General features: G+C 37.8%; 1 protein-coding gene across 1 annotated transcript in view; it reads right to left on the bottom strand.

The window, feature by feature from the left end:
- RAP1B (RAP1B, member of RAS oncogene family) overlaps positions 1–20158 on the bottom strand; it is a 26488-nt gene extending 6330 nt beyond the window's left edge. The window contains exons 1-6 of the mRNA XM_026074847.1: positions 20105–20158; positions 12718–12802; positions 11235–11303; positions 8296–8352; positions 6325–6465; positions 776–919 (exon numbers count right to left, since the gene is read on the bottom strand). Coding sequence (XP_025930632.1) covers positions 776–919; positions 6325–6465; positions 8296–8352; positions 11235–11303; positions 12718–12774 — 468 coding nt within the window. The 5' untranslated portion in view covers positions 12775–12802; positions 20105–20158. The remainder of the gene's footprint in view (positions 1–775; positions 920–6324; positions 6466–8295; positions 8353–11234; positions 11304–12717; positions 12803–20104) is intronic.
- Between the last annotated feature and the right edge of the window lie 2484 nt (positions 20159–22642).

The following is a 22642-nucleotide window of genomic DNA, read 5'->3' on the forward strand; positions in this document are numbered from 1 at the left end:
TTTTTTTTTTTTTTTTTTTTTTTTAATCAGATGTGCTTAAAACCAGCACACTCATTTGATTACATGTAACTCTTGCATAGAGGCCCTTTCAGCTTGACTGACACTGCCAACAATGTTTTCCACAAGACACGATGACTGCAGGATACATCATAAAAGTCAAGCTGTTACAGAAATGCAAATACTAACACAGCTTGATTTTCTGTATGCTGGCATCCCAACCAGACAAGAACACGTGCACTGTGGCAAGTCCAAAAATGCATGCGCTTGATCAATCGCCTAGCCCCTGCTAAACAGAGAGATAGATAGATAGTAGAGAAGGTCTGCCTGCCTCTCTCTTTGCAGCACACCTGTTTAGGTCTCTTCTCTAACCAGCTGTTAATTCTGACAAAACCAATAGAGATGAAAGGACAGAATTTCTAACAATTTATTACTGAGTAACTTGAATCCATTAGCAAGTTTTAAGGATGTAAAAGGTAACCTACCAGTGCATTCTCAGTGGCTACAGATCACATCAACTAGGGAATGCAACATAAAAAAAACACTGAACCAAATAGAAGCATTTATCCCAAATTTGTATGAAAATAACTTGAAAACTAGTTTTAAGTCAAAGCTTACATTATATCCCGTAAAATGAACATCTGAGGAAATATCACATCGTTAGGATAATGGTTTTGTCCACTATGATCAATGTTTGCTAGTTTTTCTTGACAAACAGTAATGCTTGCTTACCAGAACACTGTTCCCACCCCCCACTGCCCCCAGTATTTTGCCTTACCTCATTAACATTTATCTTTGATTTTGCAGAAGACTCTAAGAATGCACAATTATTCCATTGCCTTGCTAGGTTCTGACCTTGTTCCTTTCCCACAACTCTTTCATCTTCCAAATCACACTTGTTGCCAACCAGAATCATAGGCACCTAAAAACAAACAGTTCACACATGAGCTAATACCAACAAAGGGATCATTACAATTTTGGGAAGAGACAATGTTAGACACCTGAAATCCAGTCTGAATCCCCAAACATTTTCCCCCCCAACCCTGCTGAACACCAGGAAAAAAAATACAGTCACTTTGATTTGAAGATGAATGTCTTACAGAACTGTAAACTCAACACTGAGCTGTATCAGAGCTTGATTATTCTGGAAATCAGGACCCACTGAAAAGAGGTTTATGAAAGTGTTACAAAACAGTTTGCTTATTGAAGCTGGCAAACATACCAAGGAGGTCCTCTTAATTAGTTACAACCTGAGCCAGCTGGCCTACATACCCTACCTGGGTGTTCTCTCTTGCTCATCTCAAATCCCAATTTTAGAAGGATATGTGAAAATGTAAGAAAATTAAGTAGATGCCATATTGTCTACAATCATATTCTGATTATAATGCATGCTTCCCTTTCTCTCCTTGCTTCGTGCCCAAGCCATTGTACAAACTCCACTGCCCATGAAATTTGTCCATGCTATTAAATATGGTCTGCTCTAATCTGGGCACATACTGGGAAAAAAAAAAAAAAAAAAAGAAAATCAGTTTCTATAGTTCAAGCATGTGACACTTGTAAGTTTGACTGGAAAGTAGCCATTTATGAGGTTTATTGCTTACTGAACCACCAGTCACCTAAAGTTCTCCTACAGGCAGGAGTGCAAAACACTGATTACAGATTATTCCATCTTCTGTTGGAGTTTTCAGTCAAGAACAAAAAACCCACACAAATTTAAATATTCTAAATTTGTATTACTGAAAGACTTTGTATTCTATTCTGAAAGATCACCTTTACCTGAAAGACTGCCAATAGAGCCCATTTTGTGTGACACTAGTATTCTATCACAGCACAAGTTAATTATCCTCCAAATTACACAATTACTATTCCATTTGCAGAGACAGCATGAACATGGCCCAGCATTACCCATCAGTTAACATTCAATAGTTTGCCACTCAGCCAGTTTATACTACCAAGCTTAACAGCACTATTTAGCATTCCAGTTGGTAGCTTAAAATTTACATGTTATGAAATGTTAAGTGAATGTCACTGAAAGAATAAAGCCAAGTTGTCTAACTAAATCACTGTTTTTCATGAAAAAGAAAAAAAATTATGAGAAGGAAGGAATTACTAACTTTTTCCATTCATGCTCATACAGTACAGTTTGTATTCATTCTGCCTCTAAAGTAATCATAGATGTATATGTCTTTCATAGGCTGAAAGTATATGAATGGATCCTACTGCAACGATAACCTACTTCAAGGACAAACACAAGGGGGGGGGGGCTGTGAAAGGGAGGAGATATCCTTGCATTGCTGAAGTACTTACCTTACCAGCATGAGGATATCAAACAGTTCTGAGCAAGACTATTCTCCCCGCACCCTTCAACATCATTGAAAAAAAACCACTCCACAGAAAGTGGAGGGAGATTCAAAGTGCACTCTGAACGTTTAAGTTGTATACATTGAACCGCACGCACCTCTGACAGAGGAATTCACATGGGCAGCAAGAAACTGGCAATACTGTGAACACTGCGTTCATGATTCCTTCTGCGCCTCCAGAATGGATAATAGATTTTTTTTAATTTTTTTTTTAAAGCAGCACTGGTTTCATCTCCCTCCTTCAGGAAATAACTGTCAAACTTACTTGCACTCATGGCCCAAAATTAAGAAAAAGATTTTACAAGGCAGCTTGTAAGAAAAAGAACAAGATTCCTCCCTACTTTTCTTGCAGTACAAGGTAACTATAAAACTAAATTCCTGTCTGCTGAATAAAGATCTCACCTATCAGTAATTTAGCTGCTTGCAAAATTCAGCAGCAGAACAGGAAAGGAGTTAAGGTATCAGCACAGGTCTGCAATACATATTTTACATGTTGAATTCACTTACTGTTACCTATTCACACAATAAATAACGTTAACTACAGTACAAAGCAGGATTTGCTACAGGGTAGTGAGATAACATGCCTTAACTTTGTAAAATGGCAGCTATTACAACAAATATCCCCCGTCAACTGAAGCAGAATTTACGTATTTTACACTGGAGAAAGGGACAAAGCAGCAGTACAGCTAAATAATTCTACTGCAGCAGAAACCCATAGCTACTCCTAACAGTGACCTGCAGTTACTTTTCTTCACCTGACTTAAGTGTCCTCAACAAAAGGGCCTGGACAGCACAAGAAATGTGAGAATGTATTTAATACAATACTTTGGCAGCAGTACACAGACGTGGATTAGGAAAAGTGGGTACTCTATAGCTAATGGCCTTCTGGGAGACTTCACAAAAAAGGCTACGCAAGCTACTGTTAGTCTCTTGCCAAGTTCTTATGGCCTTATCAAGCAAAGTTTACTTCAGCACTGCTCTATCTTCCCATCAGTGTATTTCTCCAGACTTCTCAATTACTGTACAATGAGGCAGGCAAAATTCCTTATTTACAGCCTTAGCAAAGCAATTGATTTATTATACAAACTTCTGAAGTGAAACCAGGATTCCATAACACTATTTTTCTGATTAGGAATCACTAAAAATAGTTATCTATAATTGATTCTTTTGCAGTGGAAAACATCCACAAAACCTACTTTTTGAACCAGTGCATGTTGCTGACAGAATGAGAAGCTGCTAGAAATTATATCCCTGGAAAGTCTAACGTAAATGTATATATACACCACTCCATACATTATGCGTAAACACATGGGACATATTTCCTCTTTAGATTAACCATTTGTCAGATAAGTAATAATCTAAAGCAACTGAGAGGTGTCTGGTAGATAGATGGATTTGTTACGATTATTGGAAGATGGAGATCCCTAAATGAATAAGCAACCGTACCTCTATGAAGCCACTATTCTTCCCTTCTTCCCTTGCCCCCCCCCTTTTTTTTTTTTTAAGTAGTACCATGCTGCAGGGATTCAAAGCTTACTAAGTTAAGAAATTAAAACAGAAGTTTTCTGTTGTTGCTTTGGGTTTTGTTTGGTTTTTTTGAAGTGATTAGTCTAATCCTATGATTTTCAAAATAAGTCAATTTCCAAGATACTCTATAATACTTCCGGCAGAAAACATTAGTTCACTAGAAATGAGTTTCTGTTACAAAAAAAAAGTCTAATGAAACTTGCTAGTCCCACTAAACTAAGCCAACTGACTCAGCAAAACCACTTTTACTTGTCTAATCATACAGTGCTAGAGCTAAGTTCTATCCCTCCTAGAGCCTAAGAGATGGGGTACAGTTTGAATAGTAAGGCTACTCAAATCCTTTAAGAACCGGCAAGAACAGGACAGGCAGCAGCAATTTCCTTTTTTTGAAGGAAAGGGTGGGAGAGCAAAACAGCAAAGCAACACCAATGCAGCTACGGCTGTATGACAACACGAGAACACATGTATTAGGCTCTCACTTCAATCTGGAAGCAGGACAAAAGTGCAGGCATCACGCGGAACGTGTGGGCAGTACGTTGTGTCAAAGGTGCACTGGACATATATGCTGCCAATTCAGCAAGTTTCACATGTTCTAGATTACCTCAGATTTGGGTTTTACATGCACAGCTGTCACTTGTAAAAGTTAAAGATACCACGTAGTCTACTGAAGAATCTATTACAACATTCTCACATGTCTGGAAAAATCATGGAAAAAGTGGGCTGTACTGGGTGGTCTGATGATGGGTGCTTAAGCTCTCTTTGCCACTCCTCTCCTAGTAAATTTGTGCTTCTTTCAAGAGCGATTTGCTCACACAGTCCTTATTAGTAGTAAGCTGATGCAAACAGATGCTAAATTGACCTTTCATGACAAAAAAAAGCAATTATACAAAGTTGTTGTTTTTTTAATTAAGTCAATATCTATTCCAAATAGAAATTCCCCCAAATTCAAGCTTTAAACAAAGGATTATGACATTTTGATCTTTGAGTATTCCCCTGCTGAGAAAGCAAGCCATGCCTTAGCACGAGCAAGGGAAAAATTTTAACGGAAATTTTGGTGAGGAGAACTGAAGTGGCAACTTGAAACTGCTTATTTTTCTCCTGTTACTATGGAATGGCTTTCCAGATTGGAGGGAATTTTCTAAAAAGAAGATACAGGAAATACAATTCCAAAAGACACTACCAAAGAAGTATGCCAGGCAGAATAAATATATCATGTAAACTAAGGCTTCAAATATCCCCCCACTTATCTTGCTTTTACTTCAACTCTGATGCTAAACAAAGCTGTAACTTGGTAGGTTCTGGATGCAAAAGGTGCATGTGACCTAGCAATACTATCTTTTCTAGACACATCTGTGATACTGGGTAATAAATCACTTCTAGCGCTCTTCCAGAAGAAAGCTTCTGAACATACACAAGACCTGGAAATGCCTGCAGTTAGGAAAAAGCAAAGGGCTTTATATTGTAAGAGTCACAGTGAACTTCCCTGAAAGTGAAAAATTCAATAAATCCTGGGACTGCTGACAGCAGATATGTAGATGCATGCAGTAAGGAAGGGATCATCAAAACATCCATGCACACAGTTTAAATGCCACAGCCAGAGCTGGAAGCTAAAATATTTAATAAAATACTCATTGCTTACATGGCTTTTTTCCAAGAAGGAAGTTTTCTGGCTAGTGGCTACAACCTGCAAGGTGTTTCTGTTTAAAAATACTTTTGCTGCTGTTTTGCTCTAGAAATATCTTACTTGCTTTTGTAAAAGGACAGTCTTACTTACAAGTTTATGCAACAGTCAAGTCTGTTTTGAGAATTACTGCTTAACTAACACACACTAAATATTCACTTTCTACAACTGTAGTAAGTTTTATGACCCGGAATTTCTCAACCTCATTTTATAACCTTAATAACACAAGAAAAGGAGTGTATATTAAAACTGTGTAGAAATAATTTGAAATAGTTCGACCAAACTAAGCTGTAGGTACATACACAAAATATGAAAACTACATAACCTAAGTTTAAAGGCCACAGGACAATCTTCTGAAAAAAATTTTTGATTTTGTGCTTTTTAATACCATGAAGGGAAAACATATTACAGAAAATTTGAACTGTACCTTTTTTTAAGCCTTCATTAAATAGCAATAGAGGATAAGATAGAGCTGCTTTAGAAATGTTTTCTGCAGTACTACTGAATAAGGTTATATACAGTTTCAAATAGAGTACTTTAAAGGAAGAGATTTAAACAGATAATTCTCTTTACATACCACGTGACAGGTTACAACTTCCCCAGTTTCCCTGTTTTTATCAAGAGTTATATTTCAGTACTATGCATGCGCTGGTTGATCTGACTTTTAAATTAAAGCTTGACACATATCTAATCAAACCATATACATTATAATATCTGGAATGAGAATGCTAAGTCTTAGGCATTTTTGAAGCTGCTTACATCATCAGTGTCTTTGACTCGAAGAATCTGTTCTCTTAGATCCTGTAAATCATTAAACGTGGACTGTGCTGTGATGGAATATACTAATGCAAAACCTTGTCCATTTTTCATGTATAGGTCTCTCATTGCTGTAAACTGTTCCTGTAATCAAAAAAAAGTTTTTTTTACAGATGTTGCTTTCAATTTGCACTTCCCTTACAGAAACTGTCATATACTTCAGGTCACACAGGGATCACAAGTGTGAAGCCTCCTCCCATTCCTTCCCCCTGCTCCCCCTCCCCCCCCCTTTTTTTTTTAACTGACCAATATTTTCCTGTTTGGCCATACATATTACAGTAAACTGAACAGCTCTTAAATAAAACAGAAGTTTGGAACGTTATCTGGGGTGCTGAATAACATCCAGAGACTGCCAAGGGCTACCAGCCTTGAAAAACTCAGCAGAAAAACCAAAGCAATTTCAAGAGAACAGGTACAGTAGAAGTTACAGAAATCCCATTCCTCCCTAATCCCTCTGACATACCAACTCTTTCTTGTCTCCTGCTTGTTCTTTAAGACACGTTGGAGAGCAGCTGCATCCCTTCTCAGCCCCCAATTTTATAGTCTAGGCACTTTCCTATGTTAAATTCTAGTTTACTCTTCAAGAAGATTGAATAGAGGATGGAGAACCTCAATAGACTTGTCACATTTCCGAGATGCTGGTGACAGCTATGTAAAATATTATATATGAAGACTCATCGGTGCACTGCACTGCAGCATTACGACTTCTTCCTGCTTGAAAACTCTCACTCGTGACTGTGGAACAGCATTCGCCTTTCTTGCATTAGTAGCTCAGCCATCTTGTGATTGATCGGTCACTCACCAAGTCTCTCCTCTTACTTTATTATTACATTTCAGGAGCTAGAAGTTCATCAGCCAGAAGTTTGCTAAGTCTATGATCTTGAACTAAAATTTTATCCCACTTCCACTATTCCATGTGATGCAATTCTTCCTAGGGGAGTATGCTTGGGGCATGTTATTTTAACTCAAGTCATCATTATATCTTAGCTTTTGTGATTAGAGGCAAATTCTTAATACCAAATAGCATCAATGTTTTCAGAATGATATTTGACATTTCAGAAGCAGTTTTACAACTGTAATGACAATGTTATTTTTTAAGGTTTCGACTGTATGCCAAATATCCACACACTGAGATTTTACATGTTTGCACCCATGTAGTAGACAATGTTGATATGAAACTTGAGACAACTGTACCAAATACTGTATGACAAATGAAAAGCATAATATATTCTGAGAAAACAGTCATTCCATCTTTCTATAGTTTTACATGGCATTACTGAAATATGGAGTTTAAATTAATGGTTATTGGACCAGATTACTATTATAGATCAGAGAAAACATGCTATGTTCCAAGGGTCTTGAGCCAATGCTTACTCAAATCAATGAGGGAAACAACCAATTTCAGTAGATTTTGAATCACTCTGAGGCAGGGGGGCACAACTCACCAGTATGTAAAAAGTCAACATGTGCTCTGAGTTCACATAAGCCGACTAAAGCAATGCTATATTTATCCCAATGTCAGAATTCATTTCGCGCACACAAGGAAAAGGAGAGAAGAAAGCATGGATTCTCTGCAGCAATGGAAGTCAAAACCATTCAATTTAGTAACCATTAGGCCTAAATTTGCCTGTAGGCAATGTAAACAGCAGTATAATCAGCTTTGTAATGCTCAGTCCTGCGTTTCCCCTTTCACAGCATAAGGGATCATAGGAAACCTGCAATTCTTTTGCTGCTGTAATACTTCTAAGTTTTGTTTAAATACGATATGTTGAAGAACAATGTTTATCCAATACACTGATCCGAGTTACTCTTTACAGAACAAGGAAACACCTGTCATGTCACATTTACATTCCCCACAACTTTTGATGGCTTTAACACTATACATCAACACTTAGGAAAGTTCATTTTACATACCGTTCCTGCAGTATCTAATATTTCAAGCATACACTGTTGTGCATCTACTTCAACTTGCTGCCAAAAGAGAGAGATCCAGTTAGAGCATTTCCTAGACATTAGGAACTGTGTAATTTTATAAGCAAATATATAATGCATAAGGCAACATAATGGCATAAGAAGTTTATATCGGTATACACTTTGAAAACAGCAGGAGGATGCTCTCCAAAGAGTCCTAGTGACATTTGCAAAAGAAGCTTCAGCAGTCAAGTACCACTTCCCAAAGTGATTAGGCATTTTTGTTTATTAAAAAGCAGGTTGCTAGATTTGTAATAATAGTTATCAGCAACTAGCACAACTAATTTCTACTTGTTTGTGATTGCTCACAGACTGAAAAGTAGAGGTGAGACCTAGACAGTCGGACTGGCACACCAATGACCATTTAAGAGTAATTTAGATCAATGACAGAATGAGAGGTTCATAATGTACAGTACACTGAGCAAGCCAATAAGACTGGTTTTCCAAAACCAAGCCTTTAGTGATACTAATTAGGAAGCTTATCCAGCTTAAAAAAAAACTTCCATAAATAGAAGGTTTAAGAAGTCAGATCGGTCCCTCTATCTAGTTCACAGCTCCTCTATCTAGTTTTGACCTCCAGAAAAATGGTTGTGAGGGCAGCACAGAACATGGAAGTACGCTGAGGCTGGTTCAGGAGAGAATCTTTAGCAGAAGTAACAACACAGGCTGCCCACATTTTTTTCCTTTTAGGCTATCAGCACACATCACCTGTTTGCACTTGCATGTAAAATTCCTAGCTGGCAGGTCAACACTCAGGAAGAGCTTTGTTTTCTTCCTCCCCAATATATGCATTATCACCAGCTTACCTTTGGGCTTTACTTTTGTAACTAGATTTAAGTTTCGGGAGGAAAAAAGATAATTTCCCCTCCCTTCACTTCTTTTCCTCTCTCTCTCTCTCACGTCCCCTTGGGATGGGAATTCCTTCACTAGCCACTATTTTACCATATATTGCTGACAAAAGGTATTCAGCCAATTAAGCAGCATTTATTCTCTTCAGGGAGAAATATTTGGGGAGTAAACCAAGGCTTCAATTTTCAAGACATTATGCTCAATTATGGTGCTCAATTTGTCTGAAACTGGATTCTAAAGCTAACTTTTAATATTTAAAGTCACATCTTTTCAACTTCGAACATTTTAAAATTAGATTTAACCAGTACAGAACTGCAACTGCCAAAACAATATGCTTTAAAACACCCAAGTCAAGAAGCAACTTAGAATACTAACTAGCAGTGTGGGGAAAAAGCAACTGCACGAAGCATTGTCCAGACTTAAGTAAGACTCCAACAGTCTGACTGATTTGAAAATAAAGCTACAAAGAGATATTCATAGTCATTTCAGGACCAAACCTGAAATGAATATTTTAAGATCTTCTCTTAAAAAAATTTATTTATATATATATATATATATATATATATATATATATAAAAAAAAAAACAAAAAGCAGAATTGCTTGAGATAGCCTCACTTTTTTCAGGGTCCATGGGAGCTTCTTGGAATTTTCTTTTGAAAATTCATCCAACAAACATCACAAATCTAACATGATCTGAAGAATGTAAATATATAATAAAAGAAACATTTCAGTTTAGTACAGCTTGCAATTTTCAGAGTCATTTATTGCAGGCCTTTGCTGGGTCAAGCCCACCAAACATCTGGATAGGGGCCAAAATTCCTGCTCCTCTAACATAATGTACTTAAAAGCAGTAAGCTGCCAGATAAATCTGTTGTTGCTGTTGTCTCTTTAATATGACAGCTCTAGCTCTTGCTGAATCCCCACACGCTTAAAACAGACTAGGATTTTCCAGCACACAGATTTCCATCAGCTCTCAGTAATTCCTCTTCTGTTCAGAAGAGATTCTGACAACCATAGACTGCAAAAGTTGCTAATGCAGCCTCTCTACTTCAATATAAATGCAGGCTACTACTGCCAAAAGAGGAGGTCCTGCAATTTCTCCCCATCCCCAGATAGGCTGGTGCATCTTGCCTCCCTTGCACAGACACTGGCATTTTTGTGACCACATGATGAGCTGCATCAGAGAATCAATACATCTGAAAAGTAATTAAGTTAAAAAAAAAAAAAAAAGAAAAAGAAACCAATACAGCTGAAAACTAATTCTGCTTCACCACAAGGTTAACTCTTTTGGTAGCAGCCCAGGTGTAAGCCACCTCAGCCTGGAATATTAGTCATGGTCTCAGCTGAAACAAACAAGTGAGCAGTATGGAGATTCAAGACGATGCAAGTGAAGAGTCAGACCTTGCAGCCTCTCACACTGAAGATGGGAAGACCATCAGATGGCCACTGTAAGTTTTGGTCCATTTATGATAGGTTTGTGTCAACTTAAATAATAAGGCAACAACCCACCCCAATGGAAGCATATCAAGCTATCACTGAAATTATTAAGAATACAGTATGTTGCCTCCAGCATTCAGTAGAGCCTGAGTTTGTCTGGAGTGGATTTTACTAGTAGCAAAGAGATTTAGAAACTGAAATTCAACTACAAATTTACCTGTACTAGCTCAAATACATAGCCACTGGAGTACTTAGCACAGGAAAATATAATTTTCTTTTTTAGAATTCAGTGTCTCCAATTCTGAGTATAAAGATACCATTTTAACTTGCTAGCTAGTGAGACAGTATTAAAAAGCTAGTCTTGAATTATTCCTTTTAGATAAACTTTTCAACAGACAAACACCACTAACAGCAAGCATAACAAAGCATTAGTGAGCATCTTTCCATTTCAAACTTGTTAAGTTATCAGATATTATGTGGCATTTACCAGGCATACCCTTTTCTCAACCAATGACTCCAGTGTTTGACAACATCTCCTGGAGTTTTAATCAAATTCTTAAATTTTTGTAACAGTAGAGAGATCTGTTGCATATACCTTTCTGTAGGAGTCTTCTATCGTAGGATCATATTTTTCAACAAATATTCCTTGAACAAACTGTACAGTCTGCAACACAAAAGTTCCAATAAGATCTTTCTTGTATAGTGATATTTTGTAAACATTATATCCAAATTACTTTTCTAGGTGTATACTCAGCTGCCAGTTACATTTCTGAAGACAAATTAAGTGATTGACTTAACTATAAATTACAAGAAATGACAGGAAGTTAGAGGTATATGCCCATTTAACTAAGTACTGTTAAATAAAGCAACACTACACCTTTTATCCACCTTCACTTGGAGCATAAGAATTAAAACATGCATTTATTTTAAAAGTTTGTCTAACTGTTGGTGTCATGATTAGTTTTTAGTTGAATAGGATACTGTACAGCTGCATGGCTTTTACATTTGCATTTATAACTACTGCATTTTCTGCTACTCATTTACCAGCACAGAAATTAGTGAAAAATGACTGCCAGTATTTACTAGTCTTAACTAGCCTCTGTAGGATATTCCTGTATACCTAGCACATAGGACATTTTTAGCACAAGCCAAGTGGAACTTTAAGAGTCAATGGCCAAGTCAGAGTGGACAGGTTCAACTCCAGAAATGCTGCAGTAAGATAAAGAATTCAGAGGTGAAGGAAAAAGTTCTTTCACAATCTAAGATGATTTGTCAAGAAAGTTTTCCTTTAGAAACTGCTTTGCAAGAGAAGAGTTCTTACCTGATTACAGCAGACCTCTAGACCTTGTAAGATGCACAATTACATTGAAAGATCTAAAGTTCAGATAATACGATGTTCTCAGCCCATCTAAAAGTTTTGTGAAGTGCTAGTCTAGGTCAGAGTAACTAAATTTTTCTCTAAGTTTAACTAAAATGCACAGGTTCTTTGGTCTACAATTGTCTATCTGCTACAACTACACAACTACTTACAGAGAAATACATAGAAAACACGCTAACCTATCTAGAGATATGCAAATGGATAGAAGTATCAGCATAAAACAATTAGTGCTTCTGGGACTGCCATCAAAGGTGAAGCAAACAGCACCCCAAACTTTCTAGAGGCAGAAGTTAATATGGACAGACAGTGACAAACCCTATTCATACTGCCAATTTCACAAAACAACTTGAAGCACGGTTATCCAGTAAAGCCAGAGACCTTTGTAACACTTTGGTTGTATGCTTCACTGCATAAGACAGGCAAAGACCTGACCAAGCATCATCAACCAACCCAGTCCAAAAACACCCGCATGCATGTAACAAGCACCAATGAATGCAGACACTACCACGCGTATCTGTCAATGCTTTCTGGATAAGGAAATATCTATATTAGCCAGGAACCCTCAGCAGTCATTACTTGCATTTGTAAACATTTGCACACACTTCCATAAAAGAAATATAGTAGAGAGAGCGTAGAAGAGAAAAAGCAAGTTATGAGAAGCCTAAGAAAACATGCTTGAATTGGCTTACAGAATACTTACCAGAGCAGACTTTCCAACACCTCCAGAACCAAGAACCACTAGCTTGTATTCACGCATGATGCAAGAGAGAAATCACCTCCAATATCTAAAATGCACAATAAATTATTCAACAGTTTTGTTCAATAGGACTGTTTTAGCATTACTACAGACACTGTCAGCTTACTTATACATCAAGCCATGAACCTTTAAATACTGACATTAACTGATCAATGCAGGATAGATACCATTATATGCCCTAAGCAGGCATAATCTGAGCAGGATGTCGCTTTAATTATTACACAATACAGAAACAGAAACCATGGACACTTACTCAAGATATAGTATTCTTTCAGGATTATTGTTAATAACTACTGCACGATGCTACTTCTTCATCTAGCACATATAAAGTACCTCCAAGATTTTCTTGTTACCAGGACTCTATGACTCAAAAAAGAACTGTTCTTCATGCATTATCTAGCATAACTTCATAGCCAAGACAGTATGGATTTGGAAAAGTTTTTCTAGTGGAGATTTTTGTATCTTATGGAACAGTAATTTAGAGAAAAAAGGAAAAACAGATTAAGACTATGTAATAATTAGAGCTCAGTATCATGATCTTGCCAAAATATCACAGGCAATTTAAAAAAGCCAGTTCACAAGGATCTGGAAGATCTGCTCACACCTACATGCATTTATCAGTTTCTCAGAGTCCTCTAGATGGATTCATAGCCTTTAAAGTAAGCAGAAATTTGGCAAAGAAATTCATTTACTCCTATGAGTAGGCCAATTACTTGTAGCACTATAGCACACCATCAAGTGAGATGCCGTCATCTCATGCATTTCCCAGAAACCTACAATGCCTTTTCTAGCCATGCAAACAAATCTCCCAGTAATAGTCACGCCAAGCACTAAGGTATTTCACAGAGGTCTCAATCTCTTTCACTCAAAGTTACTTGCATTATACGCTTTGGGACACCACCCCCCCACCCAAAAAAAAAATCTCCTAGAAGGCACACGGATGCCTAACGGCCTTGCAGTTTCACAGCCATATTTACAGTCTATTGAATAGGTTTATCAGGTAAACTACTACTAATATTCATTACCTATGGTATTGATACAACGTTCTAAGAACAATTCTTAAATTTCACAGCTATTACATTCTCTCCTCAATCTCCCAAACTTTTTTCAGACTGCACAAGTTTTGTTTTATATATGTGTGTGTCTGTGTGTAAATATGATATCTGACATGTATGAAACATCTCCACAGTTTCCTCTGAAGACCCACACCACTAAGGCATGAATGTGCTGACAAAAAACAAACAGGATGGGATTTATTTTTAAAGACAACAGCATCTCTTTGTTTGTATATTTAGTATTGTCATTTATTTGAAATAACATACAAAGCTTGTAAATAAAACTTGGGTCAGTAGACACACCTAGAAAGCAGAATTAGGATAACGCAATCCAGTTCACTAAGCACAGTTTGATATAAAGGCTCCCCCCCCCCTTTTTAAACAAAATATACAACAGCCATTTTCAAATGACCTACTCCTAATGAAGCTACAAGAACATGTTGCAAACCATCAGTAAATAGTATCTCTTCTACCACATTACTGTTCTCCCATAAAAGAAATTCTGAATAAACTTCCTTTATTAAAGTTAACAGTGACTACTGATAAGCAACAACTATCTACAAGGAGATAACACGTACTTTCTTTCTGAAAGACTTAAATGCTAAACAAGGAATCATTCACAGAAAGGCTTGCATAAGAATGTTAAACCAACCTCTTCCCAGCAAGTGCACATTTCTCAAAAAGTACAGCAGGATCCCAGAAGTCAGTTAGAAAAAAAAATACCCGCTTAAATGTGAAAGCTGATTAATGTTTTGCAGTTTTGACTTAAATGCAGTTATACCAATTGTAGTTTTGCAAATAACTTGAGGCCGTCCAAAATGCTACTGAGACCATTCCTCTCTTACAAGCTAGATGTATCTCCCAGCTCTACACTACCTTAGGTGGCCACACTGTCCACTGGATCAGCTTGCTTGTCTCTGTTGAAAACTAACTTGACAAAAACAAAACAAGGCCTCAAATCACAGGTTTTAATGACATGACTAGGCCCAGGACCACTTTTTTGGGACAAGTTTGATTTATACTGCTCAAGAAACTGCACCTTTTAGTTACAGTTCTGTTAGCAACTGAGTTAACAGAACTGCTTCTACTGCAAAGGGAGGCAGGTCTCAGCTCCTTTCCCGCACTGGCTCTGGCACTTAGCAGATTGAGTTACCTGTTCTTTCTTTTCCAGCAGAAAGGTGATTCCCCTCCCCAGAAGAAAAAGTTGGGAAGGGGAGCCAACACAGGTACTGGTACAAGGTAAGCAGCAGGAGCAAGGTGAGAACTCCCCTCTCAGCAGTCATCTCGCATCGCTTGGGACCATGCCATCCGTTAGGTGCTTAGCACACACCCTCATCTTTAAGATCATTTACATAAAAGTTAGAGCACCTCCATGTTAACATCCATCTACGCCATCACTGATGAACACCACATTATCCACAGACTGGGAAATCAAGAAGTCAGGTACTATTTAATTCTCTTCTTGTAAACACATTGTGAGCAACTTTTTACTTACTGAAACCTTATACTGCACCTTGAATAAGCAACAGGGATGCAAGGAGAAAGCAGTAATGAAATAACATTGACCCAACATCCAACAGTACAGAAGGTCTCTCCCCAGACTTCTGTTACCAAAAAACCACCAGAACTCTTTGGCGAGTTTCACACCTAACAAAACCATCTTTCCAGTCCTCTCATTATAATTTAATAATTTTCCTCCCTACACAGATTTTTTGCAACCATGGACTACTAGGAACCATTTCACACCACAGATCTAATGTATTTGGCACCATTTTAAATGTTCAATTAGATCCACAAAACTGTAAATCATCCAAGCCTTTCTACAAACTGTAAGAAAAAGGATTATCTCTAACTGTACTGAAATGTGCCTTTCAAACTCATGACAAGTTAAGCCTTTAACTACTCTACCTGCCATTTTTGTAAAACAAACATTCAGTTATGCCTTTATTTTTGGAAAGGTGTCACTAGAATGACATAAAACTTGGTGGGTGTAGGGGAAATCCCAGCATAGATTTAAGTAATCTGGGCGAACTGCAGCAGTTTCACTGTGTTAGAAAGAATGGTTTAAGCAACATTTTTCAAACTTCAGTCTCAAGTCAGCAACTAAATATGGAGATGTCAATAATGACAGGGATTTACAAATAATAGAACTGATGCAGCAGCCACCAAATGTCTCTGTTTACCTCCTGGTTTGAGTCACTTGTGACAACTTTTCTTACTGAATGATCTAATTCCTTAAAGGAAATTCCAAAACCTAAAATAAGAAGCTAGCAACCCTGTTTCAGTGAAATACTGAAAATTCCATTTTGGCTCTCTTAAACAGGGATTCAGGAGAATTTAATGCAAGTCCAGGCTTCTTTTGGGGTCTAGGTTTGAAAGTCCAGCCCTAAATATTCAATTGCTATGCAACACTCTGGAGCCCATTTCACTTTCTTAAGCAGTGGTACATAATTGAAGTATATATATACTGTTCCAGCTTGGTTAGCCAGTCTGCACCATCTTTGAAACATCTAAGCACAAGGCTTTTCTAGCATTTTTGAACTCCTGAAAAAGTCATGCTGCAGTACACTTAAACGTCTCCCTGACCCTGCTCCCAACTCAGGCAACGAGCAATGAAAGTACTAACTTCCTCCCTCCTTGCAACAGCTCTGCTTTGTCACTTGCACAGTTACTATCTAAGAGCACGCCGTAATCCTTTACACGTACCCCTAAAGAGCATATACAGAGCTAGTCTGGCATCCCTGCACCATTCTGCTGTCAGTTATTGTCATGTTAGTCATGACATCTTGGAATGCAACACAAAACAATGTACTTCACTTTCCAGAATGCTTGCTTAGCTTGGCCATCTCTGTAACACAGCATGCAGAAGCACCACCATGTATTGTCTGCTCCCACTCAGGTCTACCACTCTATTTCACATAGCTGTCCTGACGTCACTTCACCTTCCTCTTACTGTTTTCTAATAGACAAGAAGTTCAATTCATAGTTAAGTAAACTTTCCTAAGCAAGGAAAATTTTCCTGATTACAGTTCTTCACCTCCTTCTCAACTAAGGAACCAGCAGCCTAGGAAGCTAGAAGCTGGTTTAGGACACTGTTGGTCTGCCCCACTATTTGGTATAAGAAAATCCTAGCACTTGTTTTTTTCCTGATCAGTACGCCTGGTGATTACAGGTGTGCCCCAGACTGATTTAGGACTCTGATCCTGCCTGAGCTTGACTTTCCAGCAATTCCTGAATAGCCTGGCCTGACTGCGCTAGCTCAACCCCATTTTCCCAGATCACACATTGTACAGGCAGGCTGCTTGTGTTCCAAACCTCATTCTTACTCTTACTTTGCTTTTCAGACTGCTACAGCACTTGAGTGTGGAACCAATATGGTATTCAGCTCCATCCAGTGCCAACATGATTTCCCTTTTGACTCAGTTATGACAAATAGTGGAAGCAGAGGAGGAAGACAGAAGACAAAGCATAAGAAAGGAGGGTCAAGCCATAAGGCACCCAATCTTTCAGTTACTTTCTGGAATTTGAAGCAATAGAAACCATCAAGCTTCAAACATGACATTAAAGCAAAGAGTTTGACTGCTGGAAGATACACACATTATAAAACCTGAGATACAAGCCAAAACTTCTGGTGGTTGGCCTTTTCTGCCTTAAAATATTTCCCTAGTCATTCTCAAACAGATAATGGACTAACTGAAATATATGTTTATCAGTCCTTCCCCTGCATTTCACGTGTTCCCTCCTCCCTCCCCTGAATAGGAATTAAAAAATATATTACTGAAAGAACTTTGGAAGAATGTGTAATTATGAAACCACTTGTACAGTCAATAAGACAGAGCTCAGAGTAGCACATTAAGAATAATTTTCAGTAGTTCACACTAACCATGACATCCTTTTAATTCTAAAGCTATCAGAAAGCAATTGCACTACTTAACTGGAAGACGTGAACAGATCATTAGATCACTAGATCTCAGTCCTTCAAATGAGAAGACAGTTACGTGTTTCCTCATCTAGAATTCAGCATTCTAAAGCTACAGCTATATCACAGCATGACTGCAATTTCTATAATAAGATAGGGCTAAGTCCAAGAACAATGTTTGTGTGAACTCCGAGTACAGGATATGCTTAGCCTCAGTTCACCCAAACTCAGGAAAAAGACCAGAAAAAGGATATACTCAAAGGGGCACAATAGAAGGGAAGAGACTATGATAGCCAGCTGAGTAAAAGATGAGGAAAAAAAAAAACCCAACTTAATTGGACACTAGCTGATGAACAGAATCACTCAACAATTAGAAACTAAGAATTTAAAACATATTCTTAACAATAAAGTGAGTAACTCGCTTAAATCCCTACCTTCCCTCTTCTTTTAGTGGAGACTTTATCTCAACAGAGACATTTACACTGCCTTGAAGGCTGGCTGCCTTCAAGGTGAGACACCTCCAAAGTGAGAGCAATGACAACTTCCTTTCCTTTGCACTGTTCTGCTCCTCCATCTTTAGGCAGAAAAATGCTGTCAACTGTGGTCTCTATGCAGGCACTACAGAATAGGGAGATAGGAGGTATGTAAAGAGTAAGGCTTTTTTCCCCCCTCTAATTACTACTCATTTTGAACAGCTTAGACAAGTATTTGTATGCTCAGATATTTAGCATAACTGTGAACTCGAAAATGTCTAATGCAAGATTTAGCTGGAAACAGAAAAATGACAGAAGATACTCTTCAAGAAATAGCACTTTCACATGAACGGTATTCCAATGCTGTCTCAAACGTACATTCTCTCAAACATCGAGAGCTCACTTTCAAATTGTCTCCATTAACTACAAGTGGTACTTTAAGAACTACCTTGCATAGTTCCTGAAACATAATAGCCCATAAGGCTACCAAGGCTGTGCCGCCTCTCTGGTCAGTTTGTCCAGATTACTTTCTCTCTCCAATTAACACAGGCAACGGAAAGAACAGTGCTTATTGTTAATAATGGTGCACTCTCCTCTGCCATCTCATACATTGGAATCGATCTCTCACCTTCATTTATCCTCTTTGGAATTCACAGCAGAAATAACAGATCAGATACTCATTTTTTTGGTTTTCCCAGTTTCAATAGAGAGAACTCAAAGGTGGTAAGTAAACTGAACAGTTGATGATAAACAAGGGACTTCTTCAGAGAAGAATTCTTCCTAAAGCAGAATGATTGCCTGCTTAATTCTACATCTGAATGGTGCACTTCTTAAAATAAGAGTACTTTATAAAAGTAAAATAAACAAAAGGAGCAAGAGCTTTTTACGCACATTGATGTCTTAACCAATACAGACTCTCTTTGAAGGATGATGAAGTCTTTGAATAAGCACCATCTGAACAGAAATTTAAGCAAGGCAATTCACTAGAAAGGAAATATCTGAAAAGGCTCACATCTTGCAAGGACTCTCAACATGAAACTTGCTTTCAGCTTCTGCCTTAATCAGATAAAGTGGGAAAAAGTTCCTCTGACATTTTGTTCACATCTCCAGACCAAGTTGAAGCAAAGTGATGATGCTAAGAAAGTTAATAAAAAACACTACTTTAGCAGTGAATGAAGAAACTGCACAGTTACTTCTTGTAAAGCTTTCCTAGAAAGCAACAACCTAAAGAGCTGAATGAGGAATTCAAAAAGTCCTAATACCATTTGAGGCTTCTGACGGGAATTGGGCTTGATATGATAGCAATAGAAGTGCTGGGGATTTTTTGTTTTGTTTTGTTTGTTTGGGTAGAATTGAGTTTGCTAGCTTTCTCATGACTCTTTCAGCTTCAAATTTTGGTATCTGATTCAACTTAGGTATTTGTCTGAAGAAAGGTAAAGCCAATCATCCAATCTTTCCACATGAAATTACACCAGACAAAGCTGTAACCAGAGCTCACCTCCAGGCCAAAAGACAAGAACTAAACACAGAAAAAGTTATCCCTGAGACTTGCTGATATGAACTAGTTGTTCAGGTCCAGAATTAAACAAATAGTCCCTCCCCAAAGCATTATCATTTCCAGAAGGGATTATGATTATTCATTACTTTACAAAACGCTATGATTCTTGTTCAGATCCTGACATTCTGGTTCTCTTGAGAAGATACGGTGTACTCACTATAATTTTCATAATGCTTCTGTCCCCGCACATTTACTGCTCTGGAAAAGTTATTTTGTTAGAACCATCCCAAACTTGGGAATGGCACCCCCAAATTCATTGTAATTGTTTGCATGAGGGAAAAAAAGTTTTAAACTTTAGAATGAGAAATCAACTGACCCGGTTTACCTGCTTATAATTAGCAGTGGAGAAATTCACCTCGGGAAAGAATCTTACTTCTCAGAGAGGGGACAGGAGCCCTGAGCTGGAATGGGAAAACAATGGTCAGGCATTTGGGCAAAAAGCTCTAGTTCACCTGCAGAACCAGCCAGGGTCAGAGGATTAAGTCTTCTCAGACAGCTGGCTTCTGACTTCTGGTCCTGAGGCAGTCTCAGACTGCCAAACCTAAATTTTTCTAGTTTTCTGTACAACCAGATTCCACGAAGTTGAGAGTCTCTTGGTTTAGAGCCTGTTCGTCAGGGAAACGACGGGTTAGAGAGAATTAAAGTTGTGTGCTGTTCTCAATATTCCCCTTCAGAGGATCTTCAAAAAAAAATTGCCTGGATGATTAAGTATATCCAGTAACATGAAATCTTACCAACTACCTGAGAAAATAAAGGTAGAGACACAGGAACAAGTTACTGCAGCACAAGCAAGTCACAGAAGTTTAAGTTACTCCTTGAACTGCCCACAGGGACATTTATCCAATAGAGACTGCTTAACTAAGCTTAACTCCTTTCACTGAGGGGAACCAGCTTGATTAACACTGCACATATGGGCAATTTCTGCAGAGCAGCTAATACGTGCTAATGTCAGACATGAGCTTATCTTGTGGGACTAGTTCCAGTGTCCATACTTAGTAAAACTGAGTAAAACCTTTTCTTCTAAAAAATAAACTTGGCTCTCAACTAGACCTTAAGTCTGAACACAAAGTTAATGCAAGATGACCTAAGAAAGAAAACTGGCCTACTGGAAGCCACTGATACATTAAGAAGGTTTTATCTTGAGATAAGAGACTAACAAGCATTTGCAACTTGCAGTAGTTTCATACAAAATGTAAAGTAAGCTTGTCACTGTTTCCAAAACAAGTGATGCAATAAGGATTTTTAAGCATACTCATAAAACACACTATCCTTCAATACCTACTGAAGTTGCAGCTTCCTGCAGACTCAAATATTTCAATTAAATTTGCAGTCCTTACAAAGAGTAAATTATATTGAGTCTGTTCAAGCCTCAACAGGAGTTTGTAACATTTATTAGATTTATCCTTATTATTTTGGTGACTGTTTGCCTTGGTTTTATGTTTTCTCTTTATTTCTGTAAAATAGTCACCATTCCCTGTGAAAGCTGTTTTGTTTGTGCATGCTCTACCAGTCAGACTTCTTGCTAAAATGATGATTGCAGAATTCCTGCAGAAACTGAATTATGAATGTTTTGATGCATGCAAAGAAAATCCAGACAGATAGTAACTAAAGAGAAGAACATACAGATTTTAAACATATTGAAATTATTACTAGATTCAGAGAATGCACAGTTACTGAACGTAATATCTTGCTAAGCATAAGTGTTCAACTATACATCAAGTTTTGATAACTGAAAGAATCTTTGGGCTGGAGTTGAGGTTGTCAGAATTATGCAGCACTGCTGTAAATTTAGCTCTACTGTCATTGCAGAAAAGGGTCAATGTTTAGCTCTAAAATTTTTCTCAGTTAACTAGAACATGGGTTGCCACCTCATGGTGTACTGGCCATGCTTTACCTGATACACCTCCCAGGGCATCCTTCTGATTACAAGCAGATGCAAACATTTCTTTTTCCGGAAAACAGTTACAGTAAATTCTATCTTTCAGGTTACAGAAGTGGTACAAAATAGCAGGACTACAACTAAGGCATGCAAATTTTCAGAGTCAACATACTTCCCCTGTAAAAATGCACTTATGGGCGATTTGAAAGTTAGCTCAAGAATAAACTCGTCAGTTGACTTAAGGTACTCCTCTTTGGAAAAAGGTAACTAAATTTTTGTTGCAGAAACAAGACCTAGCCTCAGAACTTTACATGGTATCAGTTTAGTATCTGGCAATTCTAGGTCTACTCTGATTGTGACACTGGCTGCCGAACCAATAAGGCCTTGTATCAGGTTTTCTTTTATTGACATAAGGCAATGCTCAGTCCCACTGCAATTTCAATCCTACCTGAATCTTTGTTCCTCTTGCCTATTTTTCCTTTATAGTCAACACATCGTGAACATCTCTGCCAAGTATCAGAACTTGTATTTTTGCATACTGAAGTATCACTATTTGCACCGTCTTCGATATTAAAAAGTTTGCTTTCAATTCTTTTTTGTTTAGATTACTAACACGTCATCAATACACAGATATATGGATTCCCTTCATCTTTTTACAAGCTTTTGTTAGTGGCCTTTTAAGACTGGCTGGTATAGGTCCCTTACATACAGTTGTTAAACCATCACTTGAAAATTTTGTAACCCATTGATGAGGTGCCTTCTAATGAATAGTGAACTACTGGAAAAAATCACATCTTTTTCCAAAGCACAACTTACGATGACGTATCCTTACACAGTAATTCTAATGCAAGAGAGGTTAGTAGCCTGAGAACAGTCTTAAAAAAGTAAAATATGGAAATTTGTAACAACATTAAAGGTTTTGTCTGTTGAAAAGGACGCCTGATTCTGTACAAATTGAGAATACTGGGACCTGGCATTCATTAA

This window comes from Apteryx rowi, unplaced genomic scaffold, assembly GCF_003343035.1.
Source record: "Apteryx rowi isolate R43461 unplaced genomic scaffold, aptRow1 scaffold_4, whole genome shotgun sequence".
Lineage (NCBI taxonomy): Eukaryota > Metazoa > Chordata > Aves > Apterygiformes > Apterygidae > Apteryx > Apteryx rowi.